The sequence below is a fragment of the Cherax quadricarinatus genome, chromosome 96 (assembly GCF_038502225.1).
Source record: "Cherax quadricarinatus isolate ZL_2023a chromosome 96, ASM3850222v1, whole genome shotgun sequence".
Classification (NCBI taxonomy): domain Eukaryota; kingdom Metazoa; phylum Arthropoda; class Malacostraca; order Decapoda; family Parastacidae; genus Cherax; species Cherax quadricarinatus.
The window spans coordinates 11879213-11904571 of NC_091387.1; the positions used below are offsets into that span (position 1 = coordinate 11879213).

Here is a 25359-nt window from a genome sequence, read left to right on the forward strand (position 1 = left end):
TGGGGTACACCACCATGTGCTGGACACAGTACACACAACCGAGGAAGAAGTGAAGAGGCTTCTGAGTGAGCTAGATACCTCAAAGGTAATGGGGCCAGATAACATCTCTCCATGGGTCCTGAGAGAGGGAGCAGAGGCGCTATGTGTACCCCTAGAAACAATATTCAATACATCTATCGAAACAGGGAGATTGCCTGAGGCATGGAAGACAGCAAATGTGGTACTAATCTTTAAAAAAGGAGACAGACATGAAGCACTAAACTACAGACCAGTGTCGCTGACATGTATAGCATGCAAAATCATGGAAAAGATTGTCAGGAGAAGAATGGTGGAACATCTAGAAAGGAATGATCTCATCACCAGCAGACAACATGGTTTCAGAGATGGGAAATCCTGTGTCACAAACCTACTGGAGTTCTATGACATGGTGACAGCAGTAAGACAAGAGAGAGAGGGGTGGGTGGATTGCATTTTCTTAGACTGCAAGAAGGCGTTTGACACAGTACCACACAAGAGATTAGTGCAAAAACTGGAGGACCAAGCAGAAATAACAGGGAAGGCACTGCAATGGATCAGGGAATACTTGTCAGGAAGACAGTAGCGAGTAATGGTACGAGGCGAGGTGTCAGAGTGGGCACCTGTGACCAGCGGGGTCCCACAGGGGTCAGTCCTAGGACCAGTGCTGTTTCTGTTATTTGTGAACGACATGACGGAAGGAATAAACTCCGAGGTGTCACTGTTTGCAGATGACGTGAAGTTGATGAGAAGAGTTCATTCGATCGAAGACCAGGCAGAAATACAAAGGGATCTGGACAGGCTGCAGACCTGGTCCAGCAACTGGCTCCTGGAGTTCAATCCCACCAAGTGCAAAGTCATGAGGATTGGGGAAGGGCAAAGAAGACCACAGATGGAGTACAGTCTAGGGGGTCAGAGACTACAAACATCACTCAAGGAAAAAGATCTTGGGGTGAGTATAACACCAGGCACATCTCCTGAAGCGCACATCAACCAAATAACTGCTGCAGCATATGGGCGCCTGGCAAACCTCAGAACAGCATTCCGACATCTTAATAAGGAAACGTTCAGGACCCTGTACACCGTGTACGTTAGGCCCATATTGGAGTATGCGGCACCAGTTTGGAACCCACACCTAGCCAAGCATGTAAAGAAACTAGAGAAAGTGCAAAGGTTTGCAACAAGCCTAGTCCCAGAGCTAAGAGGTATGTCCTATGAGGAGAGGTTAAGGGAAATCAACCTGACGACACTGGAAGACAGGAGAGATAGGGGGGACATGATAATGACTTACAAAATACTGAGAGGAATTGACAAGGTGGACAAAGACAGGATGTTCCAGAGACTGGACACAGTAACAAGGGGACACAGTTGGAAGTTGAAGACACAGATGAATCAAAGGGATGTTAGGAAGTATTTCTTCAGCCACAGAGTAGTCAGGAAGTGGAATAGTTTGGGAAGCGATGTAGTGGAGTCAGGATCCATACATAGCTTTAAGCAGAGGTACGATAAAGCTCATGGTTCAGGGAGAGTGACCTAGTAGCGACCAGTGAAGAGGCGGGGCCAGGAGCTTGGACTCGACCCCTGCAACCTCAACTAGGTGAGTTCAACTAGGTGAGTACACACACACACACACACACAAACTCAAACACACACACACACACACACACACACACATACACTCAAACACACACACACACACACACACACATACACTCAAACACACACACACACACACACACACACACACACACACACACACACACACACACACACACACACACACGGACACAGGTACAAGGGGTCACAACTGGAAGCTGAAGACTCAGACGAGTCACAGGGACGTTAGGAAGTATTTCTTCAGTCATAGAGTTGTCAGCAAGTGGAATAGCCTAGCAAGTGAAGTAGTGGAGGCAGGAACCATACATAATAATAATAATAATAATAATAATAATAATAATAAAATCTTTATTTACTACAAGTACATGTACAAGGTATACAGTCCTAGCTGACAACAATGACATACTACTATATAGAAACTCCCTTGTTATGCTCTGCATTTCGGGCAAATTAGGTCAGTGTCCCGGGATGCGACCCACACCAGTCGACTAACACCCAGGTACCCATTTTACTGATGGGGAACATAGACAACAGGTGGAAAGAAACACGTCCAATGTTTCTACTCTGGCTGGGAATCGAACCCAGGCCCTCGCCGTGTGAAGCGAGAGCGTTAACCACCAGGCCACCAGAGCCACATAGTTTTAAGAAGAGGTATGACAAAGCTCAGGAAGCAGAGAGAGAGACGACCCAGTAGCGATCAGTGAAGAGGCGGGGCCAGGAGCTGAGTCTCGACCCCTGCAACCACAATTAGGTGAGTACAATTAGGTGAGTACACACACACACAAACACACACACACACACACACACACACACACACACACACACACACACACACACACACACACACAGCAATAGGGTAGTCATGAAGTGGAATAGCCTAGCAAGTGATGTAGTGGAGGCAGGAACCATACATAGCTTTAAGACGAGGTATGACATGGCTCAGGAAGCAGAGAGAGAGAAAGGACCTAGTAGCAATCAGTGAAGAGGTGGGGCCAGGAGCTGAGTCTCGACCCCTGCAACCACAATTAGGTGAGTACAATTAGATGAGTACACACACACACACACACACACATACATACATCTTAGAAGGAGCTCAACACGAGATTTAAGGAAGTATTCACAGTGGAGACAGGAAGGACTCTGGGAAGACAGGACAAAGGGGCACACCAACAGGGAATACACCAACAACTGAGAAGGTGAAGAAGCTGCTAAGTGACCTTGATACCTCAAAAGGCAATGGGACCGGACATCTCCCTGTGGGTCCTTAGAGAGGGAGCAGAAATGCTGTGTGTTCCATTAACCACAATATTCAACATGTCCCTTGAAACTGTGCAACTACCCGAGGCATGGAAGATGGCAAATGTAGTTCCCATCTTTAAAAAGGAGACAGAAAAGAGGCACTAAATTACAGACCAGTGTCACTGACAAATATAGTATGTAAAGTCATGGAGAAGATTATCAGGAGGAGAGTGGTGGAGTGCCTGGAACAGAACAAGATTATAAATGACAACCAGCACGGATTCATGGAAGGCAAATCTCATGCCACAAACCTTCTGGAGTTTTATGACAAAGTTACAGAAGACATGAGAGAGAGGGGTGGGTTGATTGCACTTTCTTGGACTGCAAGAAGGACTTCGACACAGTTCCTTACGAGAGATTAGTGCAGAAACTAGAGGATCAGGCACGTATAATGGGAAGGGCACTGCAATGGATCAGAGAATACCTGACAGGGAGGCTACAATGAGTCATGGAACATGATGAGGTATCACAGTGGGCACCTGTGATGAGCAGGGTCCCACAGGGGTCGGTCCTAGGAGCAGTGCTTTTTTGGTATATGTGAATGACATGATGGAAAGGATAGACTCAGAGGTGTCCCTGTTTGCAGATGATGTGAAGTTAATGAGAAGAATTTAATCAGATGAGGATCAGGCAGGACTTCAAAGAGACCTGGACAGGCTAGACATTTGGTTCAGCAACTGGCTTCTCAAATTCAACCCTGCCAAATGTAAAGTCATGAAGATAGGGGAAGGGCACAGAAGACCGCAGACAGAGTATAGGCTAGGTGGCCAAAGACTACAGAACTCACTCAGGGAGAAAGACCTTGGGGTGAGTATAACACCAAGCACGTCTTTGGAAGCACACATCAACCAGATAACTGCTGCAGCATATGGGCGCCTGGCAAACCTGAGAACAGCATTCCGATACCTTAGTAAGGAATTGTTCAAGACACTGTACACTGTGTACGTCAGGCCCATACTGGAGTATGCAGCACCTGTTTGGAACCCGCACTTGATCAAGCACGCCAAGAAATTAGAGAAAGTGTGAAGGTTTGCGACAAGGTTAGTTCCAGAGCTAAGGGGAATGTCCTATGAAGAAAAATTAAGGGAAATCGGCCTGATGGCACTGGAGGACAGGAGGGTCAGGGGAGACATGATAACGACATATAAAATACTGCGTGGAATAGACAAGGTGGACAAAGACAGGATGTTCCAGGGAGGGGACACAGAAACAAGAAGCCACAATTGGAAGTTGAAGACTCAGATGAGTCAAAGGGATGTTAGGAAGTATTTCTTCAGTCACAGAGTTGTCAGGCAGTGGAATAGCCTAGAAAGTGATGTAGTGGAGGCGGGAACCATACATAGTTTTAAGACGAGGCTTGATAAAGCTCATGCAGCAGGGAGAGAGAGGACCCAGTAGCAACCAGTAAAGAGGCAGGGCCAGGAGCTAAGACTCGACCACTGCAACCACAAATAGATGAGTACACACACACACACACACACACACACACACACACACACACACACACACACACTCACACACATATATATATATATATGCAATAAGATCACAGTAAACAGGTGATTTCAGAATATGCAAAACAACCACTCTGAAAGAATTGAGAAATTCCAAGCGCTTTCGTGACTACTCACATTATCAAGGAACGATGTGAGTAGTCATGAAAGCGCTTGGAACTAATCTATTCTTTCACAGTGGTTGTTTTGCATATATATATATATATATATATATATATATATATATATATATATATATATATATATATATATATATATATATATATATATATATATATATATATATACTGTATATATATGTATATATATATATATATATATATGTATGTATGTATGTATATATGTATATGTCGTGCCGAATATGTAAAACTGGTCAATTAGCAAGAACTCATTTAAAATTAAGTCCTTTTCAAAATTTTCTCTTATACGTTTAAAGATATATTTTTTTCATTAATGTTGATGTAAAAATTTTTAATTTTGCACCAAAAGAATCTTAGAAAACTTACCTAACCTTATTATAACAAGAACAATTTATTTTAGCCTAACCCAACTAAATATATTTTAGATTTGTTTACAATAATTTATTACTAAACAAACACAGTGAAATATATTTTTCTTGTTAGGTTCAGAATGATTTTGGCAAAATTATTGCATACACAAATTTTCACTTGTCCTATATGGCAAGATGAGCGTTGCTATTTAAGCCAAGATCGCAAGTTCTGCCTATTCGGCACGATATATATATATACAGTGGACCCCTGAGTTTCGTGATTAATCCATTCCAGAGAGCCTGCCGAAAGTCGAAAATCATGAAACTCAAAACCATTTTCCCCATAAGAAATAATGGAAATAAAATTAATCCGTTCCAGACGCCCAAAAATATTAAAATAAAATATTTTTTTTTAAATTAAATAAAGATTTACATAGTGAAATCAATGACAAATCAAGTACATACATATAAAAAATGATAATAACATTACTCTTACCTTTACTGAAGACTTCTGGGTGGATGGAAGACGGGAGGAGGGGATAGGAGGAAGGTGTAAACTATTGTTGGAAAGGAGAATCTCCTTCCATTAGGACTTTAGGTAGCAAGTCCTTATCTGGGGTTACTTCCCTTCTTCTTTTAATGACACTGGGAACAACTTGAGAGTCACTGGACCCCTATCGCACAAAATATCTGTCCAGAGAGGTCTTTTTTTGGCGTTTCTTTAAGATTTTCCTGAAGTGGGACACAACACTGTCATTGTACATGCTGCAGATATGGCTTGTTTCAGCATGGTCAGGGTGATACTTTTCAACAAAACTTTGCAACTCATTCCACATTCTACACATGTCCTTAATCACTGAAGAAGGCACCTCATCCACTCCCTCTTCCTCCTCCTCTGAAGCAAGTTCCTCGGCTGTGGTCTGATGCTGTTCCAGTTGAAGCTCTTGCAGTTCGTCAGTGGTTAGCTCTTCCCTGTGATCCTCCACTAGCTCTTCCCTGTGATCCTCCACTAGCTCTTCCCTGTGGTCCTCCACCAACTCTTCCACATCCCCGTCACTCACTTTATTTACCAAAGGGCTTGCACTAGCTTTCCTTGGGTCCATGATGACTTATTTAGCAGTTGCAAGCACAAAAAACAATGGATTATCAAATACATTGTATGAACCCGTGGGGTGATGGTCACGTGTTGGTAAACAATGGCACACTGAGCGTGAATGGCGTGGGAGACTCGCTTTGTGTGAGCTGTGACGGGCGGACGGGTACCGGATGGTCACCAAAACACGAGTTTTTTCACGAAACTCGAGGCCAAATTAAAAAAAAAAAACTCGCCGAAGGTCGAATTTCACGAAAGTCAAGGCTGCTGAAACTCGAGGGTCCACTGTATATATATATATATACGTATGTATTTATATATATATATATATATATATATATATATATATATATATAATATATATATATATATATATATATATATATACAGTGGACCCCCGGTTAACGATATTTTTTCACTCCAGAAGTATGTTCAGGTGCCAGTACTGACCGAATTTGTTCCCATAAGGAATATTGTGAATTAGATTAGTCCATTTCAGACCCCCAAACATACACGTACAAACGCACTTACATAAATACACTCACATAATTGGTCGCATTGGGAGCTGATCGTAAAGCGGGGGTCCACTGTATATATATATATATATATATATATATATATATATATATATATATATATGCAAAACAACCATGGGAGAGTAGAATGATAGCTCTAGGCCTTTTGCATTGCAATAAATGCATCATCAGGAGCTTGCAAAACTCCAGAAAGGAGGAGGATGTCCAATAAGTGCATTCCCATAGGATGTCTTCACATGGAGTGAGTGAAATGAGGGAGGAAGAGAGGGAGAGAGAGGATACCGGAAGTGCCCCCAGGCACACCAGCATCCATGGATCCATGGGAACACCAGCATGATATCAGTACCTTTACAAACATAAATATATTGTCAGTGATATAGAAGTCACTGTCAATTATATGACAGCCACCCATGGGACCCTGAGGGGGAGGCGAAAAAACATAAACATTTAAAGGGGAGACTTCTCAAAGTAAACAGGGCTCGTTAAAATAAATTCGTTTAAAGAGAGAGGCATCTGTAACAACAAGGAAGATGGCCAAGGTTAATCAAACTCTAGTTCAACCTTCAGAAACTGCAGGAAAAAATAGGCCCTAATTCCTTGGTGTGGCACTACATTTAAGACAGTCTAATGCATTTGTATAAGAGCCCAATTTTAGACTGTGTACTATTGCCTTAACTAAAAATGCATCTAATTTGAACAGCCCATCACTGATATTGTATAATGATTGCCTATCATGCTTAATAATTGCCGATTCTACAATATTCCTTTCAAGCCAGGAGGAACAGGGAGGATGACTCTTGCTTCCTGCCAATTTTCCGGGTTATTACAAGCTCTAATATGGTTGAAAATTGCGTTCAACTCCTGTCCCAGATAGGAGAGACTGCAACCGCTGCAACCAACTCTGTAAGCACCACCAACACGTTGTTGGATTGCATTCTTTATCAGGATGCTTCTAATAGTCCATGAATTTTTAAAAACTACTTGTATATTAAATCTTCTAAGAGCATTTGGCAGGTTAGATAAATTCTGGTTATATGGGAGGACTAGCACATTCTTGGTCTGAGGTGTTATCCTAGGTTCTGTTCTATAATAAGTTTTCTTAGCTGCCAGCAAGGCAGATTCCACAAACATCTTCGGATACTGCAATTAAATGCCAATGTCAAATATTTTCTTAATTTCTTCATCTAGGAACTCCAGCCTGCACACTCTATAGGCTCTCAAAAACATAGTAAGAATCACACTCCTTTTGACTTTAGTCTCAGTAGTAGTGAATGTGTGAGCACACATTGGTGGCCTTCCTATATACTGTGAACTTTAACTTTCTATCAACCCGGTGTATCAACACATCTAAGAATGGAAGTTTACAGTCCACCTCTTTCTCCACAGTGAATTTAATAGATGGGACTAAAGTGTTAAGTCTTGATAAAAATGTATCAAGGGCCATATCATTTGGCCAAAGACACAAGACGTTATCCACATATCTGAACTATTTAGCTCTACATGGCAGGATACCTTTCAACAGTCTAGCCTCGAAAAATTCCATATGCAGATTGCTCAATAAGGGGACAACGGATTACCCATCGCCATTCCCTGGTTTTGAGCATAGTATTTCCCCTCAAACTCAAACTTGCAATCAACTACACACAGCTTAGTCAATTTAACAATGGCATTTTTATTAAAAGGCAAAGAGAACTCATCTAATTCTTCTTCCAAATAAGATAGCAAGTCGGGAACAGAGAGACTCGTGAACAGCGCAGTGACATCAAAACTAACAAGTACAAAATCGTTAGACATGTTGATATTTTGCAATTTGCCGATGAGATCAACATTGTTTTTTAAGTGGGCTTCAGAAATGTTGCCAAGCAAAGGAGTTAATATTTTGACAAGGCATATGAAGCCAAATGGGTAAAATTGGTCAATTAGCAAGAACTCATTTAACATTAGGTCCTTTCTAAAATTTTCTCTTATACATTTAAATATACATATTTTTTCATTCATGTTAATGTAAAAATTAATAATTTTGTACCAAAAGAATCTTAGAAAACTTACCTGACATTATAATAAGTGTAATTTAATTTAGCCTAATACAAATACGTAAGTATATTTTAGATAAGTTTACAATAATTTAATAATAACAAACACAATAAAATATATTTTTTTCGTTAGGTTCAGAACGACTTTTGTGAAATTATTTCATGCACAAATTTTCGCTTGTCTTATTCGGCAAGAAGAGCATTACTATTTAAACCAAAATCCTAAGTTTTACGTTTCAGAGAATCTTTTATTTCCTCTTCAGAATGGTGAATGAGAGTGAGAATCAAGTTCTAACAACAGCCACTTGGTTCCTACTTAATCTTTGTCTGCCACAACACCTGCCAGTTAACCTGGGCCAGATGGTGAGGTGTCTACCAACCATCTGTGACCTCATCTTCCACAAGGATGCCCAGGTGGAAGAGGATGCTTGCATGGCACTCACTAACCTGGCCACAACATACAAACACCAACTTCAGGCTGTCCTCTGCCCTGAATTCTACTCTAAACTTGTTCAGTTTCATAAGTGAGTACTGCAGAGAGCCTTCTGCTTTACTAACCTTGACTCACATACATAAATAATGCACGATAGTTTTTGACCTAGACAGAGCTAGATAGTTCATTTCATCAGATAGCTTCAGTGTGGACATCCAAGTCTTCTTATATCTGTCTTTACCATGTACTCTCATGTACTCATATGTCCTACCACGGTACTAGCTACCATTATATTTCCCTATACATTGAGAGAAACGTGCAAATAAACGCCTGTCTCTTTTCCTTTGGTCAGTGTACATGTAAATCATTTTTATATGTGGTTCCTTTAAATGTCGTGAAATATTCTTGGTCCACACAGACTGAACCCTGGGAAGAGCAAAGTAAACAAACTTGTCAACGTGTTGCAGGAACTGCAACCAGCAACTGACATCAATAATCAGGTACGATTGCTGATAAATGGTTCAGAGAACCAATAAGTTGATAAATTAGACACACGTGCAAAACTTATGTATCTTTATTGTGGAAAGAGTCTTATCAAGAATGATGGACTGAACACATCGACTCCAGGTTGAGGGACTGATTACCTCAAACTCCTTCCGATCTTAAACCCTTCTTCTCTGTATTAGACTGAGGAGGGCACTGAGTGGTGATGCGTTTCCACAAGTGTTACACATGTCTAATTTATCAACATACGATTGTCTATAGAATGATATTTTCCATTACTAATTACCAAATATAACAGCTGTCAAGCAGTTATACAGATTACATTTTCTTTTAAAAGGTAATTGGAGCAGTTAGTGTTTCTCCTGAGAGGGGAACATCAACACTGTCAACACCAAGGAAGACTCCACTTGCAAAAACCATCAAAAGATCCAACATGAAACGGTGCATCAGCCCTTCCTCCTGGGATGTTGCTACCAGAAGTACACCGAAGAGGTGTAGGGATGCTTCACGGGATGTTCGAAATGATGCCCCACTCAAGAGGGTCATCAGAACACGAGCTTCAGCAAGGCTTTTGATGTTCAGGACTCCTGGTCAGTCAACCTCAAGCAGTGTTAAGAAGGTATGATTGCTTGGTAATTTTAATGTCTTCATTGAAGATAATGCAGTGGACCCTCAGTTAACAATGTCATCTGATAACGTAAAAATCGGATAACGACATGTTTTTGCATCAAATATTGGCTCAGTTAACGACAAAGAATTCGGTTAAAGTCATTCACCCGAACGTGTCTGCGGGGCCTGAGTGGCCCAGCCACTCCATGTACAGCCAGTGTGCCATTGTTTACAAGCCAGTGAGGACGATTCCAAGCATACATGCGATACATTTTGTATTATTTTATTATTATTATCACACTGGCCGATTCCCACCAAGGCAGGGTGGCCCGAAAAAGAAAAACTTTCACCATCATTCACTCCATCACTGTCTTGCCAGAAGGGTGCTTTACACTACAGTTTTTAAACTGCAACATTAACACCCCTCCTTCAGAGTGCAGGCACTGTACTTCCCATCTCCAGGACTCAAGTCCGGCCTGCCGGTTTCCCTGAACCCCTTCATAAATGTTACTTTGCTCACACTCCAACAGCACGTCAAGTATTAAAAACCATTTGTCTCCATTCACTCCTATCAAACACGCTCATGCATACCTGCTGGAAGTCCAAGCCCCTCGCACACAAAACCTCCTTTACCCCCTCTCTCCAACCTTTCCTAGGCTGACCCCTACCCCGCCTTCCTTCCACTACAGACTGATACACTCTTGAAGTCATTCTGTTTCGCTCCATTCTCTCTACATGTCCGAACCACCTCAACAACCCTTCCTCAGCCCTCTGGACAACAGTTTTGGTAATCCCGCACCTCCTCCTAACTTCCAAAATACGAATTCTCTGCATTATATTCACACCACACATTGCCCTCAGACATGACATCTCCACTGCCTCCAGCCTTCTCCTCGCTGCAACATTCATCACCCATGCTTCACACCCATATTACTTGGAGAGAGTTTCGGGGGTCAACGCCCCCGCGGCCCGGTCCGTGACCAGGCCTCCTGGTGGATCAGCGCCTGATCAACCAGGCTGTTGCTGCTGGCTGCACGCAAACCAACGTACGAGCCACAGCCCGGCTGATCAGGAACTGACTTTAGGTGCTTGTCCAGTGCCAGCTTGAAGACTGCCAGGGGTCTGTTGGTAATCCCCCTTATGTGTGCTGGGAGGCAGTTGAACAGTCTTGGGCCCCTGACACTTATTGTATGGTCTCTTAACGTGCTAGTGACACCCCTGCTTTTCATTGGGGGGATGGTGCATCGTCTGCCAAGTCTTTTGCTTTCGTAGTGAGTGATTTTCGTGTGCATTCACACGTTGGTAAAACTATACTCTCATACATTCCCCTCTTTGCCTCCAAGGACAAAGTTCTTTGTCTCCACAGACTCCTAAGTGCACCACTCACTCTTTTTCCCTCATCAATTCTATGATTCACCTCATCTTTCATAGACCCATCCGCTGACACGTCCACTCCCAAATATCTGAATACGTTCACCTCCTCCATACTCTCTCCCTCCAATTTGATATTCAATCTTTCATCACCTAATCTTTTTGTTATCCTCATAACCTTACTCTTTCCTGTATTCACCTTTAATTTTCTTCTTTTGCACACCCTACCAAATTCATCCACCAATCTCTGCATTTTGTATTATTCCATTGTTTTTAGTGCTTGTAACTGCTAAATAAGGCACCATGGGCCAAAAGAAAGCTTCTAGTGCCAGCCCTGTGGTAAAGAGGGTGAGAAATACTATTGGATTCATGAAAGAGATCATCACAAAATACAAGTGGAGTGTGTGTCTCTGAGCTGGCCAGGTTGTATAACAAACCCCATACAACCATCGCTACTATCTTGGCCAACAAAACGGTAATCAAGGAAGCTGTTGTTGTGAATGGTGCAAATATGCTTACAAAACAGAGATCGTATATACTACTCAAAGATGTGGAGAGACTGTTGTTGGTGTAGATCAACGAGAAACAATTATCCAAGAAACAATTAACCTCAGAGGGTTAACCACCCAGGATAACCCAAGTCAGTCAGTGCATCATCGAGGACTGTAATTTATTTCCATTGGGGTCCTTTATCTTGTCCCCCAGGATGCAACCCACACCAGTTGACTAACACCCAGGTAAACAGGAAAAAATGCATGGAACTAGTGCTCATATTGGTAAATTTAAGGCCAGCAACGGTTAGTTTGAGAGATTTAAGAATCTCTAAAATCTTTGAAAAATTAATTCATAAGTGTATCTATTCTTACCTCATCTCCTACAACATACTCAACCCCTGTCAGTTTGGGTTCATGCCTAATGAAAATATGAATGATGCTATTATACACATGCTAGAACATATTTACACTGCAATAGAGAAAAAAGAAGTCCCACTGGGGATCTTCATTGATTTACGTAAAGCTTTTGATACAGTTGACCATGACTTGCTCCACATAAAATTGTCACACTATGGTATAAGAGGGCACTCCCTCAACTACCTAAAGTCATACCTCAGCAACAGAACCCAATATGTGTACACAAATGGGGCACTCTTCCGCACAGCAAATTACAGTTGGTGTCCCACAGGGAAGTGTCCTAGGCCCTCTTCTCTTTCTCATATACATAAGTGACCTACCAAATGCATCGCAACTACTCAAATCAACACTATTTGCAGATGACACTACATACGTTTTCTCTCACCCGAGCCCAGTCATGCTAGCCAATATTGTAAATATGGAATTACAGAAAATATCAACCTGGATGAAGACCAACAAACTTACTCTAAACATTGACAAAACCTACTTCATTCAGTTTGGTAACAGAGCTACAGATGTGTCTCTTAACATAATGATAAATGGATCACCTATCACAAAACTCACAGAGGGAAAATTCTTAGGAATCCACCTTGATAATAGACTCAAATTTCAAACACATATACAACAAATTTCCAAAAAAATTTCCAAGACCGTAGGCATATTATCGAAGATACGGTACTATGTTGCACAGTCAACCCTCCTGGCCCTATATCACTCACTTATTTACCCCTATCTCACCTATGGAATTTGTGCATGGGGATCAACATGTTTATAAATTCAAGTCACTTCTCAAAAATCACTTACTCACCCACAACTAAATAAATACTGAATAAGTATCTCATAAATTGTATCTCATAAATGTTTCTCATTATTGTATCTCATAAATGTCATACTGTGACTCAATCAAACTGTTACTATTTAACTTCACTACCCAACATAATGCTCCATTCTACTGATTACACAGCATCACAGTAAATGACCATATGACCTGTCTTTGTAATACTCATTTGTACTAAATTGTTATCTGTTTACAATAATTTTTGTACCACTGAATATATCATTGCTTAGTTAATCTTAAGTTAATTTTAAGCTGCCCATAATGCTCTGCATACATGGGGCTAAGATAAGATTTCGTTCGAATTTTTAACCCCGGAGGGTTAGCCACCCAGGATAACCCAAGAAAGTCAGTGCGTCATCGAGGACTGTCTAACTTATTTCCATTGGGGTCCTTAATCTTGTCCCCCAGGATGCGACCCACACCAGTCGACTAACACCCAGGTACCTATTTGCTGCTAGGTGAACAGGACAACAGGTGTAAGGAAACGTGTCGAAATGTTTCCACCTGCCGGCTTTGGCATGCTGCACTTTAAAAATTGTATTCCTTGTACTTACCTATATCATGTTCAAATAAATAAATAAATAAATAAATAGTGGCATACACAGTGTGATAAGGCATGGAGAAGCTGAAAAATTCCAGCCCCATCAAGTGTTCAATTGTGACAAAACAGGCCTGTTCCGGAGAAAATGTCAAACAAGACCTACATTACTCAAGAGGAAAAGGCACTTCCAGGATACAAGCATATGAAAGACAGGCTAACTCTCATGTTTTGTTGTAATGTTAGTTGGGATTGCAAAGTGAAGCCTTTACTCATGTATTGCTCTGAAAATCCCAGGGTGTTCAAGAAAAATAGTGTCCCATCACTTATCAATACTCTTCAATAAAGGCATCATTTTATTATTTATGTATTTATTCTGCATGTCTCATTGTTTTCTGTGTAGGGAAATGTATATTTCATGGAAAAAATTATTTTGTTTAATATTTTTGGGTGTCTGGAACGGATTAATTGGATTTCTATTATTTCTTATGGGGAAAATTAATTCGGATAACGAGAGAATCAGTTAAAGACAAGCTCTCTGGAACAGATTAATGTCGTTAACTGAGGATCCACTGTAGTGAATTAAACATATAGGTAGAGCTTTAGCAATTCATGTTACACAATGTGTGGAGCTTTATCAATTCAACTTATCTGTTTAGAGCTTGATCAATTCATCTTACACTCTGTGTAGAATTTTATTAAGTCATGGTTAGATTAAGCTCTACACAGAGCTAAGCTTATTTCTAGTACAAGCTTGTTTTGGGATTTATGTCTCTATTTAACTAACAACCAAAAATGTTCTCATTTTATATATTATTTGGCTTAAGAAGAAAGAGGGTGATATATTATTTTTGTAATTCCTCAGACAGAAATATTCAGAGCAGTGGAGATGGGAGAGCTGGAGAGAGTAGAGGAACTTGTATGTGAAACAGGACCAGCAGTGAGGAGACAGCAGACAGGCTGGTCTCTGCTGCATGCAGCAGCAGACAGCAACCAGCCAGAGGTGCTGAGCTTCCTGCTCAAGCTTATCAGTCCCAATATTGTCAACAAGGAAGGTCAGACTCCAGCTCACTTGGCTGCCCTCAAAGGTCACACACAAGTATTAGATATATTGCTCCATGAAGAGGACTTGAACCTCGACAAACGTGACAACCACAACAGAACCTTCAAGGACCTGGTTAGTTCTTCTCTTAATCTAGAAACAATGTCTTCACTTGATGTATCTGTTAGACTCTCTTAGATATAAGCTTTACTATCATGATGTATTATAAATATGTTGATAAAAAGTAATGTTATAGCTATAATGTGGTATTAATTACAGCTAGCTGCACCGCTGTTCGAGGCTGTTCTGTGGTGGGATACAAGGAAGGTACAGCAGTTGCTACAGCTTGGTGCTGATCCTGACTACCACGCTGGTCACCTGGTACAAGGAACCTTGACCAGGGAACTGCAGGTGACCACACCTCGTCAACTGGCACTCTCCTTACACCGAGAGCATATTTTCCCCATGGTTCCTCAGGTGAGGTGTTGTTTAAGTTAGATGCTCCACACACTGTGTAGCTTCCTTGATACACCACACTGTGTAGCTTATTTGATACACCACACTGTGTAACTTATTTGATACACCACACTGTGTAGCTTATTTGATACACCACACTGTGTAGCTTATTTGATACACCACACTGTGTAGCTTATTTGATACACCACACTGTGTAGCTTATTTGATACACCACACTGTGTAGCTTATTTGATACACCACTGTGTAGCCTCCTTGATACACCACACTGTGTAGCTTATTTGATACACCACACTGTGTAGCTTATTTGATACACCACTGTGTAGCTTCCTTGATACACCACACTGTGTAGCTTATTTGATACACCACTGTGTAGCTTCCATGATACACCACACTGTGTAGCTTATTTGATACACCACACTCTGTAGCTTCTTTGACACACCACACTGTGTAGCTTCTTTGACACACCACACTGTGTAGCTTCTTTGATACACCACACTGTGTAGCTTCTTTGACACACCACACTGTGTAGCTTCTTTGATACACCACACTGTGTAGCTTCTTTGATACACCACACTCTGTAGCTTCTTTGACACACCACACTGTGTAGCTTCTTTGATACACCACACTGTGTAGCTTCTTTGATACACCACACTGTGTAGCTTCTTTGACACACCACACTGTGTAGCTTCTTTGATACACCACACTGTGTAGCTTCTTTGATACACCACACTCTGTAGCTTCTTTGACACACCACACTGTGTAGCTTCTTTGATACACCACACTGTGTAGCTTCTTTGATACACCACACTCTGTAGCTTCTTTGACACACCACACCGTGTAGCTTCTTTGACACACCACACCGTGTAGCTTCTTTGACACACCACACTGTGTAGCTTCTTTGATACACCACACTGTGTAGCTTCTTTGACACACCACACTCTGTAGCTTCTTTGACACACCACACCATGTAGCTTCTTTGACACACCACACCGTGTAGCTTCTTTGACACACCACACTCTGTAGCTTCTTTGATACACCACTGTGTAGCTTCCATGATACACCACACTCTGTAGCTTCTTTGATACACCACACTCTGTAGCTTCTTTGACACACCACACCGTGTAGCTTCTTTGACACACCACACTGTGTAGCTTCTTTGATACACCACACTCTGTAGCTTCTTTGATACACCACACTCTGTAGCTTCTTTGACACACCACACTGTGTAGCTTATTTGATACACCACTGTGTAGCTTTTTGATACACCACACTGTGTACTTCTTTGATACACCACTGTGTAGCTTTTTGATACACCACACTGTGTACTTCTTTGATACACTACACTGTGTACTTCTTTGATACACCACACTGTATAGCTTCCTTAATCTAGCTAACACATTATAAGAATTGTAAACAAAAATTGTATATATCCAACACACCCATCATGAGGAATGGTTTCTTTGTCATTCAATATCACACACAATGGTTTCCCTCTCATATTCTATCAGCCAGGATAGTTTCCCTCTCATATTCTATCAGCCAGGATAGTTTCCCTCTCATATTCTATCAGCCAGGATAGTTTCCCTCTCATATTCTATCAGCCAGGATAGCTTCCCTCTCATATTCTATCAGCCAGGATAGTTTCCCTCTCATATTCTATCAGCCAGGATAGTTTCCCTCTCATATTCTATCAGCCAGGATAGTTTCCCTCTCATATTCTATCAGCCAGGATAGTTTCCCTCTCATATTCTATCAGCCAGGATAGTTTCCCTCTCATATTCTATCAGCCAGGATAGTTTCCCTCTCATATTCTATCAGCCAGGATAGTTTCCCTCTCATATTCTATCAGCCAGGATAGTTTCCCTCTCATATTCTATCAGCCAGGATAGTTTCCCTCTCATATTCTATCAGCCAGGATAGTTTCCCTCTCATATTCTATCAGCCAGGATAGTTTCCCTCTCATATTCTATCAGCCAGGATAGTTTCCCTCTCATATTCTATCAGCCAGGATAGTTTCCCTCTCATATTCTATCAGCCAGGATAGTTTCCCTCTCATATTCTATCAGCCAGGATAGTTTCCCTCTCATATTCTATCAGCCAGGATAGTTTCCCTCTCATATTCTATCAGCCAGGATAGTTTCCCTCTCATATTCTATCAGCCAGGATAGTTTCCCTCTCATATTCTATCAGCCAGGATAGTTTCCCTCTCATATTCTACCAGCCAGGATAGTTTCCCTCTCATATTCTATCAGCCAGGATAGTTTCCCTCTCATATTCTATCAGCCAGGATAGTTTCCCTCTCATATTCTATCAGCCAGGATAGTTTCCCTCTCATATTCTATCAGCCAGGATAGTTTCCCTCTCATATTCTATCAGCCAGGATAGTTTCCCTCTCATATTCTATCAGCCTGGATAGTTTCCCTCTCATATTCTATCAGCCAGGATAGTTTCCCTATCATATTCTATCAGCCAGGATAGTTTCCCTATCATAATCCATCACACAGGATTTTCCTGTTATATTCCATCACACATGACTGTTTGATTGGTGGCCCGGTGGCCTGGTGGCTAAAGCTCCCGCTTCACACACGGAGGGCCCGGGTTCGATTCCCGGCGGGTGGAAACATTTCGACACGTTTCCTTACACCTGTTGTCCTGTTCACCTAGCAGCAAGTAGGTACCTGGGTGTTAGTCGACTGGTGTGGGTCGCATCCTGAGGGACAAGATTAAGGACCCCAATGGAAATAAGTTAGACAGTCCTTGATGACGCACTGACTTTCTTGGGTTATCCTGGGTGGCTAACCCTCCGGGGTTAAAAATCCGAACGAAATCTTATCTTATCTCTTATCTTATTGTCATATTCTATCACTCAAAACTTTCTTAATATAACTTATCGGATAACTAACATCTGACAATCACAGATATTTCCTAATAGACTTGTTCTCTGATAGATTTTAAACTTCTGATTTTTATATTCATAGTTCTACATGATGTCACATAATTACAAATACTTAAATATAATTGATTACTCCTGTTTTAATATTGCTTTCATGTTATTCTCTTATAGAATGATAGGCTTCAGGTCACCAGTTTCAGCTTCAGCAATGTGGATAGTTTAGCTTTGAGCTTCGGTGACCTTTCCAAAGATGCTTGCAAGAATCAGGTAAATTTTTCATCATTTTTAGAAACCGATTTATTAATTAGATCATTTCACCATAATATTTCTAAATATAACAAAATATTGTTTCTGGTTCATGTGCATTATGGTTTGTACCTCCGAGTGTTTAGAGTTTAATGAATTCAAAATATTAATCTGATACGATAAACTTTGAGATATTCCATCTACGTTTGCCTGTTCACAGAGATCTGGAGGATCCAGAGTCAAGACATTAGGACCAGACATCTACAGGATGGACACAGATCCCAGAGGATACGTGTGTATCCTGAGCTACAGTTCCTTCAAGGAGCGACCTGACCTGGCCCTTGAGGGGTCACACTTAAATGTCAAGAACCTGTCAAACATCTGGGAGAAAATGGGTTACACTGGACACTCACATTGTTCCTTGACAGCACAAGAGACCAAACAAGTGTTGACCAGTGTCAGGAACATGGAGCTCCTGGACCGTGTTGGATGTGCTGTTTTTATTATCTCAAGTCACGGTGTCGAAAATGAAAAGTTTTTAACAAGTGACATGAATCTTTTGACTACTCAGTGGGTATGTGAAATTTTTAAGGACTCAGAATGCCCACAGTTAAAAAATAAGCCCAAATTATTCATCTTTGACTTTTGTTGTGGTTACTACAAAGAGAATGCTAGAAGAGACAACACAGTCAAATATACAAGAATGGAAGAACCTCTACAGGACATAATGTGTTTGTACTCAAGCAGTGGAGGTTTTACCTCGTACTCCTTTACTAAGGAAGGAACTCCCTTCAACACTGCTCTGTGTCGCACCCTGGCACAACACTCCCATGATAAGGAACTTGCTGACTTGTACAGACAGTTACTCAAGGAGTGTGCCAACAACTCTTACACTGGGTCGCCACTACTGAAAAATATTGGCTTCAGCAAGAAGTTCTTCTTCAACCCTGCATCTTAATTCTAACACAGCACAGCCTGAACACTGATATTTCTGGCTTGGTTTTCTTGGGTTATCACGGGGTATTAAAAACCCTCCGGTATCTTTAAACACAGTGGCAGAGTGTTCAGTACACAACAATAAAGTCCTGGGTTTTAATCATGGGTGAAAAAGACGTATAGAGCAAGTCTTCTTACACCTGCTGCCCATATTCTCTTAACAGTAAATAGGTACCTAGTTGACTGTTGTGGGTTGCATCATTGAGAAGAGGATATAAGGGCCCCCGAGGAAATAGGCCAGACCTATGGGCTTCCTAGGTTGTCCCTATTATCACTCAGCAGTTAATAATCAAGAAAAAGACTTCGTTTGCCTAACATCTACTAAAATTATCTATGGTACAACATTCCTCTTCAGTGTTACCTTCAAGGAAATGTTCTTCATAGTTCTGAGTAGTGTGATGATGTAAATAATCATATTAGAATTAATCATAATTACTTGGAATTAAAATCATAAATTTTAGTTTGTAAACAGCAGGAGAGAATCGAACACTACTCGATACAGCATATGGTGTCAGTGACTCTATAAACCCCCAACAACAAGAATCTAATCCTTTGAGAATCTCTATTGTTTATATGGGGAATAAAACCTATCTCCAGATATGGGTCATTGTCTGACAAAGAACCATGTAATGATGCACTTGTTCTGTTTGCTGACCAATAAACACTTACAATCCTTTTCTAAAGATTCGTGAGGATCCTTCACTCTACTAATTTTTTATCATCACACTGTACTTGGTTAGTTAGTTAAAGATTAGCCTGTATTCTCCCGGCCCGGGCCTTGTCCAAGTGGTGGCCCGGCCTTGGCTCCCTCTTTAGGGAGTGTCTGAGACCTAAGTCTCCCATGGGAGGAAGCACAAGTACCTCCTCATCTTTGGGACCAACTGTCCCCAGGCCTAGCCACAAGCTAGGCCTCTCTGGTCTGCCATCCCCGCCCCAAGGGGGCAAATGGGAATGACAGTCTTATGAGCTAAAGGCTCGGGCTCAGGCACCTACCCTACCCTAGAAGGGTTAGGCATGGTGTCGATGACACACTGTACTTAAAGAAATAAAACTACTGTCATACATCTGGTTCAAATTTTATTAAGTTAAACAGAAAAATGGAACAAATAATTTTGCTGCCAGGGCCATCCAAAGTCATTAATAGTATTAATTGTACTATTTTTATGGAAAATTTTCTAGGGTGTTTATCTGTATGTACCTCAACATTATATACATACAAGTAATCTCATTGGGAGACAACCATATTGTTTACCGTAGTCACCCCGTGTAGACATGTGAGAAAACTTAACCACCTCTGGTCACTGCAGGTGGCCCCTTCGACCTCACAATCTTATCCATATCTATCCGAGACCAGTATGGATTGGGTAGCACACACAAGTACGGTGCTACTAGTTAATTGTGGACTGTATAGATTATATTAGTTTCGCTGAATGAAGGGGAGGGGGGTAGGATACACCTGGATACATCCATCAAGGAAAACATTTGTACATAATCCCACCACTTACCAGATGTTCTCTGGTGGTCACTTGATGTAGCTGGATCACTCATAACCTATCTAATTATAACATAACACTACTGGCCAGCATAAGTTTGCTATAACTAGAAGGGTTACTTAACTGTGGGTGATTGATACTCCTTATTTCTTCCATTCACCATCTCAGTTTCGATGTCCTGCTACACCGACACGGTTCTCATTCCGGCAGGACGAGGTATCCGTCGGTTTGTCCCGGTTAGAAGTCGTGATTCTATAAATCTCCATTATCCCCGGTACGAGAGTCACACGTTCACTCGGAGCAAGGCGCTCTATTTCACATCCCGCATTCTCTTAACTCAATGTTATTATCACTGATTACATTACCATTCACAAGACGATTTAACGTCTCATAACTATTACACAAATTAGAGGTCACTCCATTAAGATCTGAGGCCGATGAGCGAGGATTAACACACGGGTATGTCCCCTGGACACACCCTGGCCGTGCACCTGACACCCGGTCCTACTCTTATCACACTTTTTACCACTCTGTTACCGTGGTCCCGTAAATCACGTTCCCTCACTCTCCACCAGGAACAGTTACGACACTTCTTATTATGAAATGAGGCCTATATTAATCCTTAGGCCGCCGTGAATGTCAATTTCGTGGTTCCATGCTTTCTCAGCTTCTTCACCACATTCAAAACAATCCGCCTTCCTCCCCCGCACATCCGCGCATGCGCCAAGGGAACTCTTGGTTCTACTCCATTTTCAAATACATTTTGACTCATATCGGCACATAAAACACCTATTAGGCGCTATAGTTTCGGAAAATTAAAAATTTTTCACACTGCGGCCGGGCGGAAGTCGTTGTTAGACGACTTAAATTGCGTCTTCCTCCAGGAGACGGTTCCAGCCCTCTCTAGATTGCGCTGCTGTTTTCCTAGTGGGTCTTACTACAGTTTCTTCTTGCATTACCCGGTCAGTGTCTTCAATATCACTCGTGTCACTTTCCCTTAGGTTTCCATCTGCACTGGATTGAACACCATTTAATTCAAAGGGAATTAATTTATTAATGGTACGCAAACTTTCCTGACCACGACACAACACTTTGACGTTTCTGACAACACCTTGTGCGTCTGGGTATAATGTAACTACCTTGCCCAGAGGCCACAGTGTTCAATGTTGTTCAGTATCAATTAACACAATGTCACCTGGTTGAATGTTCTGTCGGTTTACTGCCTCTGGCGCACCATAAAAGTGTTCACGTAGTGTAAGAAGATATTCTTTACGCCACACATCAGACCAATGAATAATTACCTTATTTAACATTTTGAACTTGTCACTCAACACAGTCACGTTATTATAATCCTCATCACTTCCCTCGGGATTATCTCTATAGATAGGCGCAGCTTCTAACCTTTGTCCACATATTAGGTGAGAGGGAGTCAGTACCTCCGCGTCAGGAGTGTCGCTCATGTATGACAGAGGGCGATTGTTCACTCGATTCTCTGCCTCCACCAACACTGCCCGGAACTCCTCCAAATCAATTCTCTTCCTGTGTAGCACCTTACGAAGACATCTTTTCACTGTACCTATCATTCTTTCGTACAGTCCTCCCTGCCAGGGGGCTCTGGGAGTAATAAATTTCCAGACACACCCTCGCTGGGTCAACAAAGACTGTACATCATCACTCTTATTTAATTTCATCAAGTGTTGAGCACCCGCTACAAAATTGGTGGCATTATCTGAGATCATCAATCTTGGACAGGATCGTCTAGCTGCAAATTTCCGGAACAGCTGTATGAACTGTTCTGCAGACAAGTCCTGAGCCACTTCTAGATGAACAGCCCTAGTAGCTGTACAAGTAAATAGACATACATACACCTTCAAGGGGACACCATCTGAAGTACCCGTCAAAATGATTGGCCCACTATAGTCCACTCCGGTCACATCAAATGGTTTTACCAACTGCACGCGTTCCTTGGGCAATGGTGGAGGACCTGGGTACATGTAGGTTCTGGCATCCACCCGGCGACATATTACACACGACTTGATAACCCCCTTTACACTTTGCCGTCCTTGTGGAATCCAGAAGGTTTCCCGAATACAGTTTAAGGTATCCTGTACCCCACCGTGCATCACGTTATTATGGGCATTAAAGACAATCAAGGTTGTCAGGTGATGAGTTTTGGGCAGCAAGATAGGGTGCTTAGCATATTCCCCCAATTCAGCATTTTGTAACCTGGTAAGACACATATGCAACAGTTAGACAACCTGTCGGTATTGTATACCATTTTGATGTTCATTTTGTAACCTGCCTCTGCACCTAATTACATCATCCTCTAAATACAGCCCCAGCTTTTCTATTATTGAGCCTTTCACAATTTTTCCGTCCATCATGAATTTAATCTCATCCCTGTAGGTTTCTTCTTGTACCCTCTGTAGCCAGTATTTCAGGGGATGGGGAAAATTATGTGAGATATTCATCTTACTTATAAATTTAAACACTAACCTGGTCACACTAATCAGCTTAGGTAAGGAAGAATACCTGTTCATATCAATGGCTAAGGAGGGACTACTGACCGGAGCGGTGCTCACCGTAATTTCGACAGGAGCAATATGTGCTTTTTGCACCGGCCAGTTAATTTTGTCCACCAGCCAACTTGGCCCTTTAAACCACGATAAAGCACTCACAAATTTTTCATAAGTCAAGCCTCGAGACAAGAAGTCAGCTGGGTTCTCGTCACCAGGAATGTGATTAAAGGTTAACATATGCTGACCCAAACTGTGATGTTTCTCCTGCATTTGATTGATTTCAGCGACTCTGTTTTGTACATACACAATCTTACTGTTACCATTACGAATCCATTGTAAGGATACCTCGTTATCAGACCAAATTACGGTGTCGCTGATATTTATCTCTCGCAATTTATTTCTTATATAATTGGCTAATTTGACACCTACATAAATGGCCGTTAATTCCAACTGAGGTAAGGTGCGTGATTTGATTGGAGCCACCTTAGCCTTAGACATAACAAGAGAAATGGCACTATTACATTGAAGGTAAGCGACTGCTCCATATGCTAATTTCGAAGCATCGCAAAAAATGTGGAGTACATTTTCTCCCTCTTGACTGGCCACATTACGGGGGAACTTCAACATTGGTAATTTTACATATTCCCCTATTAGTTCTTCCCACCTTTCAACAAATTCCTCAGGTAGGGTTTCATCCCAAGCACACTTAAGCTTCCATGCTTCTTGTATCAACAATTTTCCTCTTATGGTAAGTGGGGACACTAAGCCTAGTGGATCGAAGCATTTTGAAACTTCTGCAAGCAAGACTCTCTTGGTTAATTTATTGGGCATGCTGTAGTCATTAGGCTTTAACGATAACAAGTCTCCCTCTGTGTCCCAAGTCAGTCCCAGCACATTACTATATTTGGACACTTCAACTCCAGGGTTGTCTTTATTTATTTGAACTCTTAAACTGGACGAATTACTGTTCCATTCCCTCAGGGGCATATTTGCACCTTGCATTATTTCATTAGCCCCTGCGTATATGCTCATTAGTTCCTCTTCAGTAGACGTCACCCCCAGGAAATTGTCCACATAAAATTGTCTACCCATTACTCCACTCAGTGGACCACCCGTACGCTTAAGGTGTGCATTTATCGTTGCCTGGAGTAGGAACGGACTGGAGGTAGCACCAAACAATACACTCCTGAAGCGAAAAGTCTTCAGGGGACTAAGTGGGTCACCAGGATTCTCGGGCCATAAGAACCTAGTGCAATCCCGGTCAGCCTCCTGCAGACCCACTCTCAGGAAAGCTTTACTTATGTCTGCCGTAAAGGCATAATTCTTAACCCTGAAGTTTAATAGTATGTCTCCCAGTTTTTCCGTCAACGACGGACCTGTCATCAAACAGTCATTCAAACTAGGTACACTTTTATTACTCCTGGCACTACAATTAAACACAATCCTCAGAGGAGTGGTCTTAGAATCCTTCTTCACTCCGTGGTGTGGCAAATAGTGACCATAAATCTGGGTTTGCTCGGGAGGTACCTCCTCTATGAATTTATTATTTAACTGCTCATTAATTATATCATCGTAAGCAGTCAACAGTTCTGGTGTCTTGCTCAATTCGTGGAGCTGAGCCTTTAATTGTCCATACGCCATCCGGTAATTAGTTGGTAGGTCTGGATGGTTCAGCTTCCACGGAAGTCTCACCCAGTATTGTCCAGATTCAAATTTAACATCCTTCTGGTATTGTTCTTGAGTAAAGGAATCATCTGGACTTTCTTCATTTACATTGATCCCTATGCTGTCCAATTCCCATAATTTATACACAGGTTCAACTTCATCCTTTATTGAAGTATATTTACACTGGGGTGATACTTCATGAGTAAGACACACCGTAACTGTATTTA

General features: G+C 41.6%; 2 protein-coding genes across 2 annotated transcripts in view; one reads left to right on the plus strand and one right to left on the minus strand.

Moving 5' to 3' along the window:
* LOC128701762 (uncharacterized) overlaps positions 1 to 20305 on the plus strand; it is a 34719-nt gene extending 14414 nt beyond the window's left edge. The window contains exons 5-11 of the mRNA XM_053795680.2: positions 8861 to 9121; positions 9449 to 9530; positions 9872 to 10153; positions 14667 to 14978; positions 15123 to 15320; positions 18385 to 18480; positions 18680 to 20305. Coding sequence (XP_053651655.2) covers positions 8861 to 9121; positions 9449 to 9530; positions 9872 to 10153; positions 14667 to 14978; positions 15123 to 15320; positions 18385 to 18480; positions 18680 to 19417 — 1969 coding nt within the window. The 3' untranslated portion in view covers positions 19418 to 20305. The remainder of the gene's footprint in view (positions 1 to 8860; positions 9122 to 9448; positions 9531 to 9871; positions 10154 to 14666; positions 14979 to 15122; positions 15321 to 18384; positions 18481 to 18679) is intronic.
* A 563-nt stretch (positions 20306 to 20868) lies between these two features.
* Positions 20869 to 24958, minus strand: LOC128701789 (uncharacterized). The gene is made up of 2 exons (XM_053795710.2): positions 23247 to 24958; positions 20869 to 23174 (listed from the first exon to the last, which is right to left on the minus strand). Exons 1-2 carry the CDS (start codon positions 24848 to 24850, stop codon positions 22109 to 22111), a joined length of 2670 nt encoding a protein of 889 aa, XP_053651685.2. The 5' UTR covers positions 24851 to 24958; the 3' UTR covers positions 20869 to 22108.
* Between the last annotated feature and the right edge of the window lie 401 nt (positions 24959 to 25359).